This window comes from Gobio gobio (assembly GCF_949357685.1).
Source record: "Gobio gobio genome assembly, chromosome: 1".
Classification (NCBI taxonomy): domain Eukaryota; kingdom Metazoa; phylum Chordata; class Actinopteri; order Cypriniformes; family Gobionidae; genus Gobio; species Gobio gobio.
Window position 1 is genome coordinate 34,448,511 of NC_137097.1, and position 15,693 is coordinate 34,464,203.

The window sequence follows — 15,693 nt, forward strand, 5'->3', positions numbered from 1 at the left end:
GTTATGTATGTTGAAATATATCCCTCATTATATGAAATTATATATTGGAAGAGCCATTGTGTGTGTATATATATATATATATATATATATATATATATATATATATATATATATATATATATATATATATATATATATATATATATATATATATATATATATGTAAAATTATATTTGATAATATACCTCAATGTACAAGATAATATAATCAAATTTATATGGGAACATATGTCTTAAATATATTGATTTATATTACATAATATATACAATTATCATATTATATATTGTATACATGGTAAATATTAAATAATCTAATGTACAATGTCTGTCATATATTTTTAAATATAATAATCCAAATCTCTTCCTATCTTTCTTTGAGGAACATTGTTTTTAAACATTTCAATAATTTTCTCACGTATTTGTTGGCAAACTGGCGATCCTCGGCCCATCTTTGCTCCTAAAGGATTAGACCTTTCTTGGATGCTGCTTTTATACCAAATCATAATTACAATCACCTGTTGACATCACATGTTTCAAATCACATCATTATTTAACCATTTTACCTCATTACTAGCCCTAAATTGCTCCTGTCCAAACTTTTTTTGAAATGTGTTGCAGGTCTAAATGACAGGAAAGGATGCATATTTACAAATGACATGAAGTTGACCAGACAAAACATGAAATATTTTTTGTTCATATTGTCTGCAATGAAACACAAGTCAAAGTAAATTTAGAAATCACTTCTTTTTTTTTTTATTTGCGTTTTCCATACTGTCCCAACTTTTTCTGATTTGGGGTTGTAGATTGAATAAGACATCAATATAGTTCACAGTAACTGAATGAGGTTTATTTCAAAAGCAGCAGCTGAATGTTACGTCTAAATAGCCCAGGTGATGAGTGCAGCAGGTGGAAGTGATCAAAGTGTTCAGCAATCAGAAACCACGCCTCCAACACAACCACACACAGAGAAGGTGAGACAATGTATTCATGAACCGTGACACTGAAGGGACAGTGACCTGAGAACAGTGTGGAAAACTGAAATGTCATGTTGATGATGAAATGTCATGTGGAGGAATAAAATGTTGAGGATGAAATGTCATGTGGGGGACTAAAAAGACTCCAAAAATTTTTTGGGGAATTTCTGCTGTTAATGATAATTTAATTTATATCACTCTCATCTCCATTTTACAATATATGAATCAATACATAGCCATATATGGTCCATCCATATGCCTATATAATGTAACATATAATGAATGTCATGCACAATTTGATTTGGACTATTTTTAATCAACCTCTCTGTAAACCTATGCATGAGCTTGCTTAACTCATAAAAAAAAAAACTTTGTTTCAATAAACATGCATGCAATAATGTAATACAGTTTTGTTTGTATATCAATGTTTTTTAATATATGAATCAATATATAGCAATAGGTTGTCCATCCATATATTGCTATATATTTTCAAATATATGAGGAAGTTTCTGATACATTGAAATATATTTTCTAATATTATTGCAATATAAATTCTAGTATATTGCAATATATTTTTGTTTCGTAAGGGATGTTTTACTCACATAAGTGTGTTGCACCGTTCCTGACGGATCCAATATAGAAGGCACAGCATTGTGTTTTAATCTCAATATGTCTGCAAATCTAGTCTCGACCTCTTATCTTGTTTACAATTGATTCCGCATCGTTTAGCTCCACGAGTCGGTGGGCGGGCTTGAGGTGGTGCTTCTGTGTCGATACGTCAATGGTCGACATATTATGAGATCTCTCGTTTTCTGGGACTGGTGTCTATAAAAGCTTTCTTTGACTAACAAGGACGTTTTCAGCTCTGAAACTTGCAGGATATTCTTATATCACGATTAACTTTTATATACCAAAGGCTCAAAAGAAAGTTGATTTCTCAATTCATCACCCCTTTAAAGACACTTTAAAGACTTTATGAAAATGAGTTCCACAGGGGAAAGAAGGGTGGGCCACACTGTGTGCCCCCTCTGATGCCAGCAGCCAATCGCAACACTGGAATGGAGACGCGCCAAATTGCAATCTCCTCCTCATCGGAAAGGGATAAAGGTACCCTTTCAACAGACACTCCTTGAGAGAGACAAACAGTTCACCAAGTTCTGAGTCTGAGTCCTGCAAGGATGAGACTGTGACAGAGCAACAATGTTCTGAGTCTCCCCACGAGAGAGACAAACATTTAACCAAGTTCTGAGTCTGAGTCCTGCAAGGATGAGACTGTGACAGATCAACCAAGTTCTGAGCCTCTGGTAATTCCAGAGAGACAACAAAAGATCTGAGGATCTGAATCTACAGCTTGTGAGTCAGCAACAGATACGACCACGTTCTGAGCCTCCAGCCTGTGAGGAAAGAGACATTAACAAACCGTTCAGAGTTTTAGTCCAGCTAGACGACTACAGCACGTCCCGAGTCTTCATGCCAGAGAGACCAAAGCGGATTGATCAAGTCCTGAGTGCCTGGCCCAGAGAGGCAGAAGACATACAGAGACATTTGCAATCAGGTTAAGCTCAGGAGAGCAAAACCTTCACTTCAAGGTTCCTTCGTCTGCGTGTTCCAGATTAAGGAACTTCTGCACCTACTTCAGGGCCTCATCTGTGTGTTCCAGATTTTAGGACCCTTTGGTGCTCCAGGAGATCAGCATCCCACAGATCTTTGTGTTCAAGGCTGTTGAAATGGATTCCAGCTCCTTTCCCACTGCACTGTCACCCAGCACAACCAGTGGAAGAATCACCACCATCGGACTGCTTACTCAACCACGTGGAACGTGACATTGAACCATGGCATTGTTGTATATTATCAGTATACACTCACCTAAAGGATTATTAGGAACATCATACTAATACTGTGTTTGACCCCCTTTCGCCTTCAGAACTGCCTTAATTCTACGTGGCATTGATTCAACAAGGTGCTGAAAGCATTCTTTAGAAATGTTGGCCCATATTGATAGGATAGCATCTTGCTGTTGATGGAGATTTGTGGGATGCACATCCAGGGCACGAAGCTCCCGTTCCACCACATCCCAAAGATGCTCTATTGGGTTGAGATCTGGTGACTGTGGGGGCCATTTTAGTACAGTGAACTCATTGTCATGTTCAAGAAACCAATTTGAAATGATTCGAGCTTTGTGACATGGTGCATTATCCTGCTGGAAGTAGCCATCAGAGGATGGGTACATGGTGGTCATAAAGGGATGGACATGGTCAGAAACAATGCTCAGGTAGGCCGTGGCATTTAAATGATGCCCAATTGGCACTAAGGGGCCTAAAGTGTGCCAAGAAAACATCCCCCACACCATTACACCACCACCACCAGCCTGCACAGTGGTAACAAGGCATGATGGATCCATGTTCTCATTCTGTTCTCATTCTGTTCCAAATTCTGACTCTACCATCTGAATGTCTCAACAGAAATCGAGACTCATCAGACCAGGCAACATTTTTCCAGTCTTCAGCTGTCCAATTTTGGTGAGCTTGTGCAAATTGTAGCCTCTTTTTCCTATTTGTAGTGGAGATGAGTGGTACCCGGTAGAGTCTTCTGCTGTTGTAGCCCATCCACCTCAAGATTGTGCGTGTTGTGGCTTCACAAATGCTTTGCTGCATTCCTCGGTTGTAATGAGTGGTTATACAAGGCATTTTCGCACACAGGACTGCTGCATACTGGATGTTTTTCCCTTTTCACACAACTCTTTGTAAACCCTAGAAATGGTTGTACGTGAAAATCCCAGTAACTGAGCAGATTGTGAAATACTCAGACCGGCCCGTCTGGCACCAACAACCATGCCACGCTCACAATTGCTTAAATCACCTTTCTTTCCCATTCTGACATTCAGTTTGGAGTTCAGGATATTGTCTTGACCAGGACCACACCCCTAAATGCATTGAAGCAACTGCCATGTGATTGGTTGATTAGATCATTGCATTAATGAGAAATTGAACAGGTGTTCCTAATAATATAATATATATATATATATATATATATATATATATATATATATATATATATATATATATATATATATATATATATATATATATATATATATATATATATATATATATATATATATATATATATATATATATATATGAAGGCCTATGTTTGAACCAAGCAGCAACCTCCTCCAGTTTCTCTTGAAGCCAATACGGAAGTGACTTAAACTGCAATTCATCGACTGGCCGCTAGGGACAGGCTCCAGAAGGGAGCAGAATCTCATTGAGCCCCATGTTAAAATGCCCAACTTTACAGCAGAATACAAATTGTGGTTTTGGTCTATACGGCTAATTTTGCCCTTCATGACAACTGTGAGGGGGGTGATTTTGTTTTATAACTCATTTGTTTACATTATATAAATCCCTAAAGGTTTGCATAATTAAGGGCGTGGCCACTTCGAGTGACAGATGGATTGCCGTTTGTCTGCTGTCTGTTAGTCATCGTGTCACCTCAGCTCCACCCACGTCCCGCCTCTTTGCCCATTTTCTGTTATCCGGGAGTGGCGCGCTGCCAAGATGGCAACGACCAGCTCGACCCTATTTTACGCTTCAGAACTGCTCTTCAGAATCCTATGGGTGACGTCACGGACACTACGTCCATATTTTTTTACAGTCTATGGTTTGAACATTCTGGGTGTTTTCAATTATGACTCCAGATATTCCTTTAAAATGTAAAAATGTAACTTTTTGTTTTGTTAATCAGATCAATCTTTTGCTTTTGGCTAAATATTTTTATAACATTAGTGTACATTAGGGCTGTCAAAATTGCTCAAAAATGACGTTCGAATATTCCCTCTAAAAAAAGCATGAATATTCGAACTATTCGAACATCTGGTTGCGCATTTTATCAATGACGCGCATTACGTCAATAACAGGACAAATGAATACAAAGAGACATAACTACTTATATAGGTAGTCTATTTAAGTTTAAACATATTTGACAACGTATTACCTACACAGAAACAAGTAAATCAACTAATGGCTAAAGACCGCAGACCTCACTCTCTCTCACCCTCACACTCTCTGCGCATAACGGATTAAATGAACAAACACATTTTGAGAGCTGATCAAGAGTTTTGTGCAAGCAATTTAAGGTCGCGACTCTTGTCCCAAATATAGCAGGCTTCATTCAGTGATTGAAACAAATATTAATATAAATTTTACAGCATATTATTGAACGCTCCGAGCGAGCTGTGCTGTGGTAAATATGGAACTTTTCCTTGACATGAAACGGTAAATAATCAAACCAGTGGAAGCAGTGCATTTATCCTTTATTCATGCAATATCTATTCAGTCAGTACCTCGGTTCCATTGCTTGACAGAACTCCAGCGTGCCCCATCCACAACACTGATCGCTCTCATGTCCTTACAAATGAACAAAATGAATTTCTCCGTTATGGCCTCTTGTTGTGTTGCAGACAGAGAGCTTGTGGCGGGCGATGCAAAGTAAGGGTGGTCCAGTTTGCACATACAAATTAGTTGCTTATATTTACAAAACGAGCCTACAAAAGCATAAAAAAGCCCATTTAATAAAGAAAAGTTCACGAAACTAAGTGAAAACTCACTAAAGTGTTTAGTGAAATTAGGAAACATTTAGAGATCATAAATTGAGTTGTATAAGTTAACGTTACATTTCTACATACATTTTGTTCTCATGTCACAAGTAATATCAAGGTTTATTTTGATCTGTTTTACATGATTCTTTTGTAGTGTGGTTTTCGGTAAAGTGTACTAAAATAAATCTCGTCACCTGTGTACATTAGCCCACTTCTTCTCGACGCTTTTCCTGATAGTTTATAGAACAATTACTCCGAGTCGCCAGATTGTGGGTTAACAAAGGCAGCAAAGGATACATCTATGCTGCCTTCAAAACTCGATCAAATGAAGGTATCTCAGGAGACAGGAAGTGAAGCTAACATTAGATTCGGACGTGCCTTGATGCCTTCCTGCCTTGAAATGTGTCCTCCGAAGGCAGCATTTTCCAGGTTTCGGACGCAGCCATGAACTCTGCAAAAGACTTCTTCCCAACAGTCAAACCGGCGTTACGTCATGAAAGTGCGGACTCATAGGAAGACCGCAAGGGTTTAGGGTGCCATTTGGAACAGGGCCTATCACACTGCTGGAAAAGGCTCTCCGCCAATCAGTTTCGAGAACCAATTTCAAGGTAAGGACATGATTCCTGGAAACGGTGTACAACAGGGTTTGAGATACGTTTTCTCTTGTAATAAATCAATCTACTTTGATAATTGGGCAAAAAATTATATTATTTTGGTTAGTCGGTTATTTAATGACAAAGGAGTCCCTTTTAAATATAAGGAATTTTTGTCACATTATAAAATCCCAATCACAGCAAGGGAATATGCTATTGTATTTGGAGCCATCCCTTCTGGGATTGTTATATGTATGAAGGGATTCAATAACCAGTTTTCTCAGATTGTGCCACATTTCAATGTGTTTGAAACATTTGTTGGTAAATCTTCCCTTACCATAAAGTCAACTAATAGGAGTGTTCGTGTTCAGTTCCAGCGTGAGGTTGTCTCGTGTCCGAATGCCATCTTTTATTGGAACAGACATGTTGGTAATATTAACTGGGATAGAGTGTGGGCTCTGCCTCAAAACATTTTATAGGCCTATACAATAAAATAAAAGAAGTGTCTTATAAAATCATACATCGGTGCCACCCTACAAAATATTTTTTACAAAGCTTTATTTCTGATGACTTTGATGTTAATTGCTTCTTCTGTGGTCTTCTAGCTGAAGATTTGTCTCATCTATTTTGGTACTGTGAGCTTACTAAGAATTTCTGGAAAACCATTTTGAGTAATTTTATGGTATAATTCCTGATATATTCGTTGAAATATGAATATATTATTCTTGGTTAAACACATTATGAAAGAGAAGATTCTGATTTTATTTATTTATTAATTAAATCTTATTTTGTTCCTGGCCAAATATTTTATACACAAACGTTTGGTAAGAGTAAGCCTTTCTTCAACCTTTTTCTTGAAGATGTTTCCGTTTAAAAAACGTTTTGCAAAGTTTTGTCGGGGCTGAAACCAGCCCTGTTGTATAAAATAAAAGAATACGAGGAAGGTGGACAAAAGGCAATATATTTTGATCATTTAAGATCATAAATCAAGAATGAGAATTCACTTTGAATTGCAATTCTATCTTTTAAAAAATGTGGAGGCTGGATTTCTTTTTTTCTCTTTTTTTTAACAATTTGACTTTGAGATTTCTAAAGTTCCATTAAAACTATCTGTTTTTCATAAACAAGTCCTCTTGTATTGGAAGATGTTGGTCAAACAAAATTTCAGTCCACATAATATATTGTTATGGATTAAACGTTGTATATTATCTAAGAAAAAAAGGGGATTTGGTCAGTGCTAATGAATGGATGCAAATGGCTGTTTGTTTTTGTTTTTTAGTTATAGTGATTTCTGCACCAAATTCAACTTTAATTGTGAGGAAATATATGTAAAGTCATCAGAAGTGTTCCAATGATTAGTAGCCTATGTTAAAGGGGTTTTTAAGGGTTTGGTTGGGTTTTGTATTTTATTTTATGTAGCAGTCTGTGTAGTCTTATATTTTAACTTTTGTTTGCCTGTTATATTAATGTTCAAATGCAAAAAAAAAAAAAAAAAAAAAAAACTGTTCGCGCATGCGCTTCTCACTCTGTTTCTTCGGCTCACCCGGAAATAATTGGTTGGCATTAGCAACGTTTCGGCCAAGCCAGGCCTGAATACAGACATAGCAGAAGAAAGAGAAACAAACAGACAGGTTTGAAACTCTCAATATATGCGTTTTCCATCATGTGAGCGTTAGTCGGAATGTTTTGCGATGTATTCGCTGTGTGTTCGCTCAGATTGCTTGTGAAGTCAGCATCAGTTTACAGCCACGAAAACAATGCTAACACACTAGCTGCCTGTGTCTCATAAACAATAACAAACATTGAGGCACTGAAGTGCCTTCTGATACTTTCGCTTGTGCCAGAAATATAGTGTCTGCACATCTCATTCTTTTATATTTGATATTGTAACGTTACCTCAAGGTGTACATGTTACTGATATATGTAATTCATTGATGGTGATCATATCAGTTCATAAACTCTGTGTGTCATTGGTTTAGTATGGGTCTGTTACTCAAATGAGCTTTTGTGACAAGTGATGTGTTTCGTCTTTAACTTTAATCTTACTAAAGTGTCTTTCCCCTTAGAAAACACACTGAAGAACAGGCAAACGTCCCTGTTGAGCCTCATACTGAGATTGTGAGGCGAGAAACTATAACAGAATGACAAGGTAACAAAGAGGGATGCTTTTTGATATTAAGATATAGCCTTTGTTGACTTGACAGCAAACACTATTGGTAAACAGTGGACCTTTTCACAGAGTGTAACGTGTTTGCACAGACATTTCTCTTTCTGCTGTATTAGAGCAAATGGGAATGCATTCATCATATTATCTGTCATTTCCCATTCATCTCTATGGAAGATTCTATCATGACTTCTGTGAACCCTGAAAATGTGCAAAGGCTTCATATTCAAATGTCAAACTACTGTAAAAGCAGCTTCTGCTGAATTTAACTTTTCACAATTCTTTTTCACATCTTGACACACTCTACATTTCTCTGGGGCTGTTTACACAACACTGTTTAAAACACTGTTCATTTTTAATGTGTTTTTTTATGTCTTATCTCCACGTAAACTACAAAAACGTGAATTTGTGAAAATGGTGACGTCATGCTCATTTGTATAATGTGTTAAGTCTATAGAGTGCAGGGATGACATTTAGCATTTTAGCACTTCCGGTTCCCTCGTCCTGAAGTCAATGGGTTTTTCGAATGGGGTTTTGTTTAAATGACTGAAAATAAGGTCTGTGGTGAACACAAGCTCAAGACACTTTCACATTTATTCAATGAAATAAAATACATCAGTGTTACCCCACTCGTGATTTTTTTAAGCTGTTGCGTGTCTTGAAAAGGCGTTGCTATCAAGTGACTAATGGGACTACAAAAAGGTCCAGTCCACTTTTACAGTCTTATGCTTATAATTGTACTCTTATAAACCAGTCTAACTCAAACATTCTAGATAGTAACAGATTCAGATAATAACTGGAAGAGTTGTCGGAAGCTTGGCGATGGTGACGTTGAAATCGCGGGCCCATGGTGTAGTCTGTTTATAGCCTTCATTTTTTACTTCTGGCGACTGCATTTAGGCTCCAAAATTAATAAAAGTTCAGAAAAAGATCACAGAGCTTTTTTTTAGCGATAATCCAAAAGCCTATGGGAAAATCCTATTGGGTTTTTCTCGAGGGAACCAGTGCGACGCTAACAGCCGGTTGGCCTACAATGTGACCGCACCTGCACCACTCTATAATAATACAGTGTTTTTAGTCATTTTTGCGGATCCGTTGCACACTGATAAAACTGTTCTGCTTGATTTACTTAAAAAATATGATTAATTATTTTGCATCATTTTATTATGTAGATCAAAACAAGACTATATAATAGAAGTAACGCGACACCTGAACACAGTACACAATACACAGTGACGGTAACATTCAATGGATAATTTTTGTGTATGAATGAATATTTACGCTTTAATTTCTACAATCTTGAACTGAGTACTGATATAGAATTACTTTGTTGTTGCTTTTATTCTTGCCTGAACTAACTTTTTCACATAGAAATTACATTTTTTTTTTTCTGTAGTATTTACTTCACAGAATCAGTGCAAACACTCCCTAAACCTTTGAAAAAATACTTTTTAAAGCTACACAAAATAAATGACTGAAAGTGGGAACAAATCCACATGTGTGTGTGATTAGATACTAACAAGTTGTACTCAAGTACATGTTCTCATATTTATAAAGCATCTTGTCTTAATTAACCTCTTATTTGCTGATTTGTGTGTCTTTTCCAGCTCCTCCACCCCTAGGATGCACACATACAAGAGGACGTCCAGCCCTCGATCACCAACGAATACAGGAGAGCTTTTCACACCAGCACATGAAGAAAATGTGCGCTTCATCTATGACAGTAAGACTGCTATACATGACACACACCTTTATATCTGAGCACCATTTTTACCTTAAAAACCTGAGAACATCACTGAAACTAAGAAGTAAAAATCACTAAAAAGCAGGGGTGTAACGGTACACAAAATGGTACACTTTGGTACGTACCTTGGCTTTGAGTTCGGTACAGCAGTTTTACAAAATAGTTTTTTATTTATTTTTATTCAACAGTGGTTTCCTGAAATGTTTGTCTGTCCTTAAATTAATTCAATTATAACTAAAAGTTTCTTAAATAGGGAGCCCTTACTTGCACATTACTATAATATTAAAGATATAAATGATTTATATAACCATTTATACACAGTGGCTGTCATTTTCATGGCATATTTATTTAAACATACATTAAATAAACAACACATCACTAACAGGTTAAGTAGAATATAATGAATATATAGGCTAATATAGTGCATATATTTAGTGAAAGAGTTTATTTCTCTAGTGAACTAACAGCTGTGGACACTGAATGACTTCTGAGGTAAATGTGATGCTACGTTTACAAGCTGTTTTATTGTCTTTCCGCGGTTGAAACACAGATTGAGAGATTACATGACATATGATTGTCGTTGTAATGTTGTAATGTATCCTGAACATGCCTTAAAGGTCGAAACGATCGGTCATTTTTTTTTAAAAATAAATAAAGTTTAAGTTTTATAAGCACAAATGCTCGCCGTGCTCTGCTCGTGACATCACGTAATACACAATTACGTTGAAAAGGTCACGCTAGACGCAGGCGCAAAGACGTTTGAATATGTGGATACGGTCCTCCTTCCGCTCATTTGTAAACACTGACTCGGTACTTCCGCCTGCGTCTAGCGTGACCTTTTCAACGTAATTGTGTATTACGTGACGTCACGAACAGAGCACGGCGAGCATTTGTGCTTATAAAACTTAAACTTTATTTATAAAAAAAAAAATGACAGATCGTTTCGCTAGATAAGACCCTTATTGATCGTCTGGTACCGTTTGATGTGGTTTAAAGCCCTTTTGAAGATGTACTCTCATTTGGACCTTGAACCGTATGGGGTCTATTGACTTCCATTATATGGAAAAATATCCTGAAATCTTTTCATCAAAAATCTTCATTTCTTTTCGACTGAAGACAGAAAGACATGGATATCTTGGATGACAAGGGGGTGAGTAAATTATAAGCAAAAGTTTATTTGAAAGTGAACTAATCCTTTAAGAGATATTAATTCATGTTTGATGATCGCGTTCACTCACGTGCCGCACTGCCGCTTGAACTGATGCGCCTATACAGTGATCAGTCACATCACATTAAAGAGCGTCAAAACGGCATTTATCGTTTGAATTTCATGATAAAATGTAAAGAATACTTAATATGTTTGTGTGGGAACTGTTAGCTGTTAAAGATTGCATTAGGAACGCACGTGCACCGAACCGAAAGCCCTGTACCAAAACGGTTCGGTACGAATACGTGTACTGTTACACCCCTACTAAAAAGCATGGGCATATGTCGTTTTTGTTGTAGTTAAGGCCCTGATATTCTCACAGCAAAGTTATTTTCTGTTCTTTACTTAAATTAGGGGGGAAAAGAAGTTGGAAATACCTTTGTAATGATCATCCGTAATGCTGCACACACTGTTGAGAGTGACGTTTAGATGAATATGTAAATATGTATGTGCTGCACGCTTTCCTCTCAATAACTGGTCTTCACATTAGGAAAACAAAGAGAAGAAGCCAGTTGAAGCTGAGAAGTTGTAGTACTGTATTAGTTACTGTGTTTCAAATCAGACCTATAGGATTTTGCAAATAAGGTCATGTCTGAGTGTAAAATATTTGTAAAATCTGTAAAATATTTTTCTCTAGAAAAGGGGGGCAAGGCTGAAAAAGTTTGGGAACCAATGCTTTATGTATCAATCTTTACAAAGTCCTTATTGTCATGTGCAACTCTTGGAAACGCATTGGTGTAGGAGCTCTTGATTTCAAGGCATAAATGTTGTTGTAAAACTTATTTTTTGTGTTTTCTTTCCAGCATGGCTTTGTGTTTTGAGAGACATTAAATCCCCACAAAATAGTGAACGTAATGATCGTGGACCACAGGAGTATGTGGAGAAAAACCCAAATCCCAACCTACATTGTAAGTTTATTTTCATGCAAAATGGCAAGACATTCGCTATTACATTTGGGTCATTCCATGTCAAATTAAGTGAACTTTCGAAACTTCCCCAGCTCAAATTTTTCATTTTGTTAATATGTTTGTCTTTCTACTTTAAAAAAGTAGAAGTTTTCCCCCATTTTTGAACAGTCACCGTTCCAACAAAGATTGCTAAAGTCAACAGATTTTACTAATAGACCTACCAATCTCTTTTTAAAAATAAAACGATAGTGATGCCATCTTTCTAAAGTCATTTTTACCCACCTGTAATTTGGGTCCAAATCTTTTTGACCCCCCTCTACAAAATATTGGATTACTCGGTCATTATACATTCATGACATTTAATATTTTGGCTTTCTTCTTAATTTATGTATTTCTTTCACCAAATAAAAATCAAAATCTATTTTTTTAGCCGAGGACCTCTGGTTGAAAATGACCCTTTAAGCATTTTCATTGTCACCATCAATGCAGACAAAGTTCATGGGGTGTTTTTAAATGGGTCAACTTCATTTCTTGTCCATTGTTTCTCTCAGCTTTTATACCAGTGGACCTGAGTGACCTGAAGAAGAGGAACACACAAGACTCCAAGAAGTCTTAGACCATTCACTCTCCTTCTGATCCAGCAGTTTTTTGTCCTCCCTTTTACATTCGGGACCTTTTTACTCTATCAGTCTTCTGTCGGCCAACAAAGAGCCACAAACCGGGATATTTGGCCATCCTAGTCCAGAAAGCTTCTCTCTTCTCTGCCTCATGGACCCGTGGTCTGGACTTACAAGCTGACGTCTATTTATGAGTTACAGTTTCAAGAGCCGTTTGAGTGGCCATTCCCTGTTTTTCATGCTCATCCGGGCTCTCTGATCTGGCTTTTTTTTTGCAGTTGGGTAAATAACAGACCTGTTTCAGGATTTTTTTCTTTCACCATTGGTTTTGGGTTTTAGATTCTCCTTCACATGCATTTTTTGGACGTTGAGATGACAAACGGGAAAGGCACAGAACAGTTAAACTGTTGGACCGACTCTACACAAACTTTCTCTAAATGGGATGCAGTCCTGGAATTTACTCCTTTCTCAAACCACCCGCAGAGGAGCGACTGACTGACTGACTGTTGAGTTAGTAGATTCATAGATCGATCGATTGATTGAATAGAAGAATTAGAAAGCTTTGTCTGATAGGACAGGTAAGTTTGGCTCGGCAAATATTTTTAGTAGATGTACCTCCATTTTTAACTAAATTGATTCCTTCAAGAACGTTAAGTAGACTTTTTCACATCTTTCGTTCCCAGACTTTAAAATAAAATGAAAATAAAGGTTACTTTTATGTTATCTCAGCCTCTAGTATTTATATCATGGAGTTTTGTCTGTTGATTGTGTGGTTGTCTGTATGCTTTTCTGTAATGTAACAGAATGTTTGAAATATGCTTTCTTTTCTGGAAATGATTTGAAAATCTTCTTGACTCATCTTCAACTCATGGCTGTATACAAATGTGTGTCTATGCAAACACTCTTTAGAAGGGAAAGTAACAAATCATGGTTCATGTCTCTGACTAAAATATTTTGATTTTTCTTTAAAAAAAAAATAGATAAATAATTTCAAGATGAGTGCAATGAGGAAGGACTTGGGAAGTCTAAAATTAACTTTTATTGACAAAATGTTTCAGTTGCCCTATTCAAAAATCCACGTTAGTTTCTGCCATCTGCATTTAAAGTCCCCCTGTAGTCAATAATGTTATCTATCCCCTAAAACGTTTTTTCCATATTTAAAATCATCATGCCTTAAAGGCACAGTATGTAAGATGTCTAAAAACCACTGGAACAATGTTATATATTTTGTTTACTTGTGTACATTATCCCAAATGTTTCCAAGAATGTTTAAATCCAGAGAATTCAGCAATTTTAACCAGGACACAAACCGTGTCCATGCGTCGCCTATCAATGACATCATACCCGCATTACTCTCGATTTTTATATTTTGTAGAAACCATGGAAACACCAAAGACGCTTTAATATATTATGAGTTTTATTAGACAGGTGAGAAACTGTTTGGAGACATTCATCGACAGAAAGATCAAACAACTACTCAACACAGTTAGTCTGATGTTTAAATCTGGTTTTCTTGATTTACCATGGGGTTTTCTTGATTTACCGTGAGCATGTTTTACCTTGCCTAATATCGATCTAGCTCACTGCAGTGTGAACAAGTGTCTTATATTAGCCACCGAGCGAACGCACAGCGTATCATTATAACATAACTTTCAACACACTCAAATGTGTTTAATATATATGATAAAACAGTGCTGCGTTACCCCACATACACATGAGCGGAAGAAGCGGAAACGTAATAATAAAATTGTCGAGACTGTTTTCCAAAATTGCTCCTGTCTGTATACGCGTAATGTACTGTCTTTATAAAGTATCTTCTTATTAAACTGTTTGTAAACTAACAAAGTTCTCAATGCTTCGGTTTGCATGTAGGGACCCTCATTATGCTACCGTGTTAGTGTGAGGCTATTTTGAGCCTTGTTAGTGGTATTAACTAGCGATTTAATTTGACTTATATGTCCCATATACTAGCGTTATAAGCTAATCTGTTTTTAGAGATAAAACTCTTTACATTCGATTTTCATGAAAACGCATCCCAGAGAACAATCTACTTGGTAACCATGTGTTAATTACCCCTAGGTTCATTTATCACCGGAGTTGTCCTTTAATACGCTGGCATTTTTAATATATAAGATTAAATTAGTTCACTATTTGGGTGTTTCAGACATGAATGATGATGAGGATAAATCATTTCAGGAAAAATGAACAAAGGCTATTCAAATGATCCACTGATTTTACGGCTTTTGTCCAAAAAATAATAATAAATACAGCGGAATTAACACAATTTATATCCAAATAAATTGGCAAACATTATAAATCAAAGTGAATACTTTGAAAGTAGAGTAAATGTCAATGGTCTTGATTAAAATTGCATCTATATATTTGATGTTCTCATTCAAGAAAACTAATGTTAGTGTGGCTTTCAATTAGTATGTTTCTGAGTTTGGAAAGGTCGAAAACCAAAACGCCTAAAAGTCAGTGAGGAAATCATAACACTTATATGAACTTCTAATATTTTTAAAGAAAATCTAAAATGTTGAGTCTCACGTTTCTATTAAATCATAACTAAATGTATGCCTTATTATGGAATGTACTAGTGATTAAAAACAATAAGTAAATACTTTGAAAATAGAGCAAATATCAATGTCTTGATTGAAATTGCATAATATAAGATAGTAGTCATTCATGAAAACTAATTTTAGTGAGGCTTAAAATTAGTATGTTTATATTTCTGAGTTTGGAAAGGTCGTAACACTTATATGACGTAATATTTTTGACGAAAAACTACAACGTTGACTCTCGTGTTGCAAACCATGGGGTGCGTCTCAATCAGCTCCCTAGTTCAGTATTCAGGGCACTGATCAGGGAGTCAGCCCATTGACTTAT

At 36.4% G+C, this 15,693-nt stretch overlaps 1 protein-coding gene across 1 annotated transcript; it reads left to right on the forward strand.

The window, feature by feature from the left end:
• The first annotated feature begins 7,703 nt into the window (after window positions 1-7,703).
• mcrip1 (MAPK regulated corepressor interacting protein 1) lies at window positions 7,704-14,646 on the forward strand. The gene is made up of 5 exons (XM_079833544.1): window positions 7,704-7,798; window positions 8,234-8,316; window positions 9,939-10,054; window positions 12,086-12,190; window positions 12,742-14,646. Exons 2-5 carry the CDS (start codon window positions 8,309-8,311, stop codon window positions 12,804-12,806), a joined length of 294 nt encoding a protein of 97 aa, XP_079689670.1. The 5' UTR covers window positions 7,704-7,798; window positions 8,234-8,308; the 3' UTR covers window positions 12,807-14,646.
• The last annotated feature ends 1,047 nt before the right edge of the window (window positions 14,647-15,693 follow it).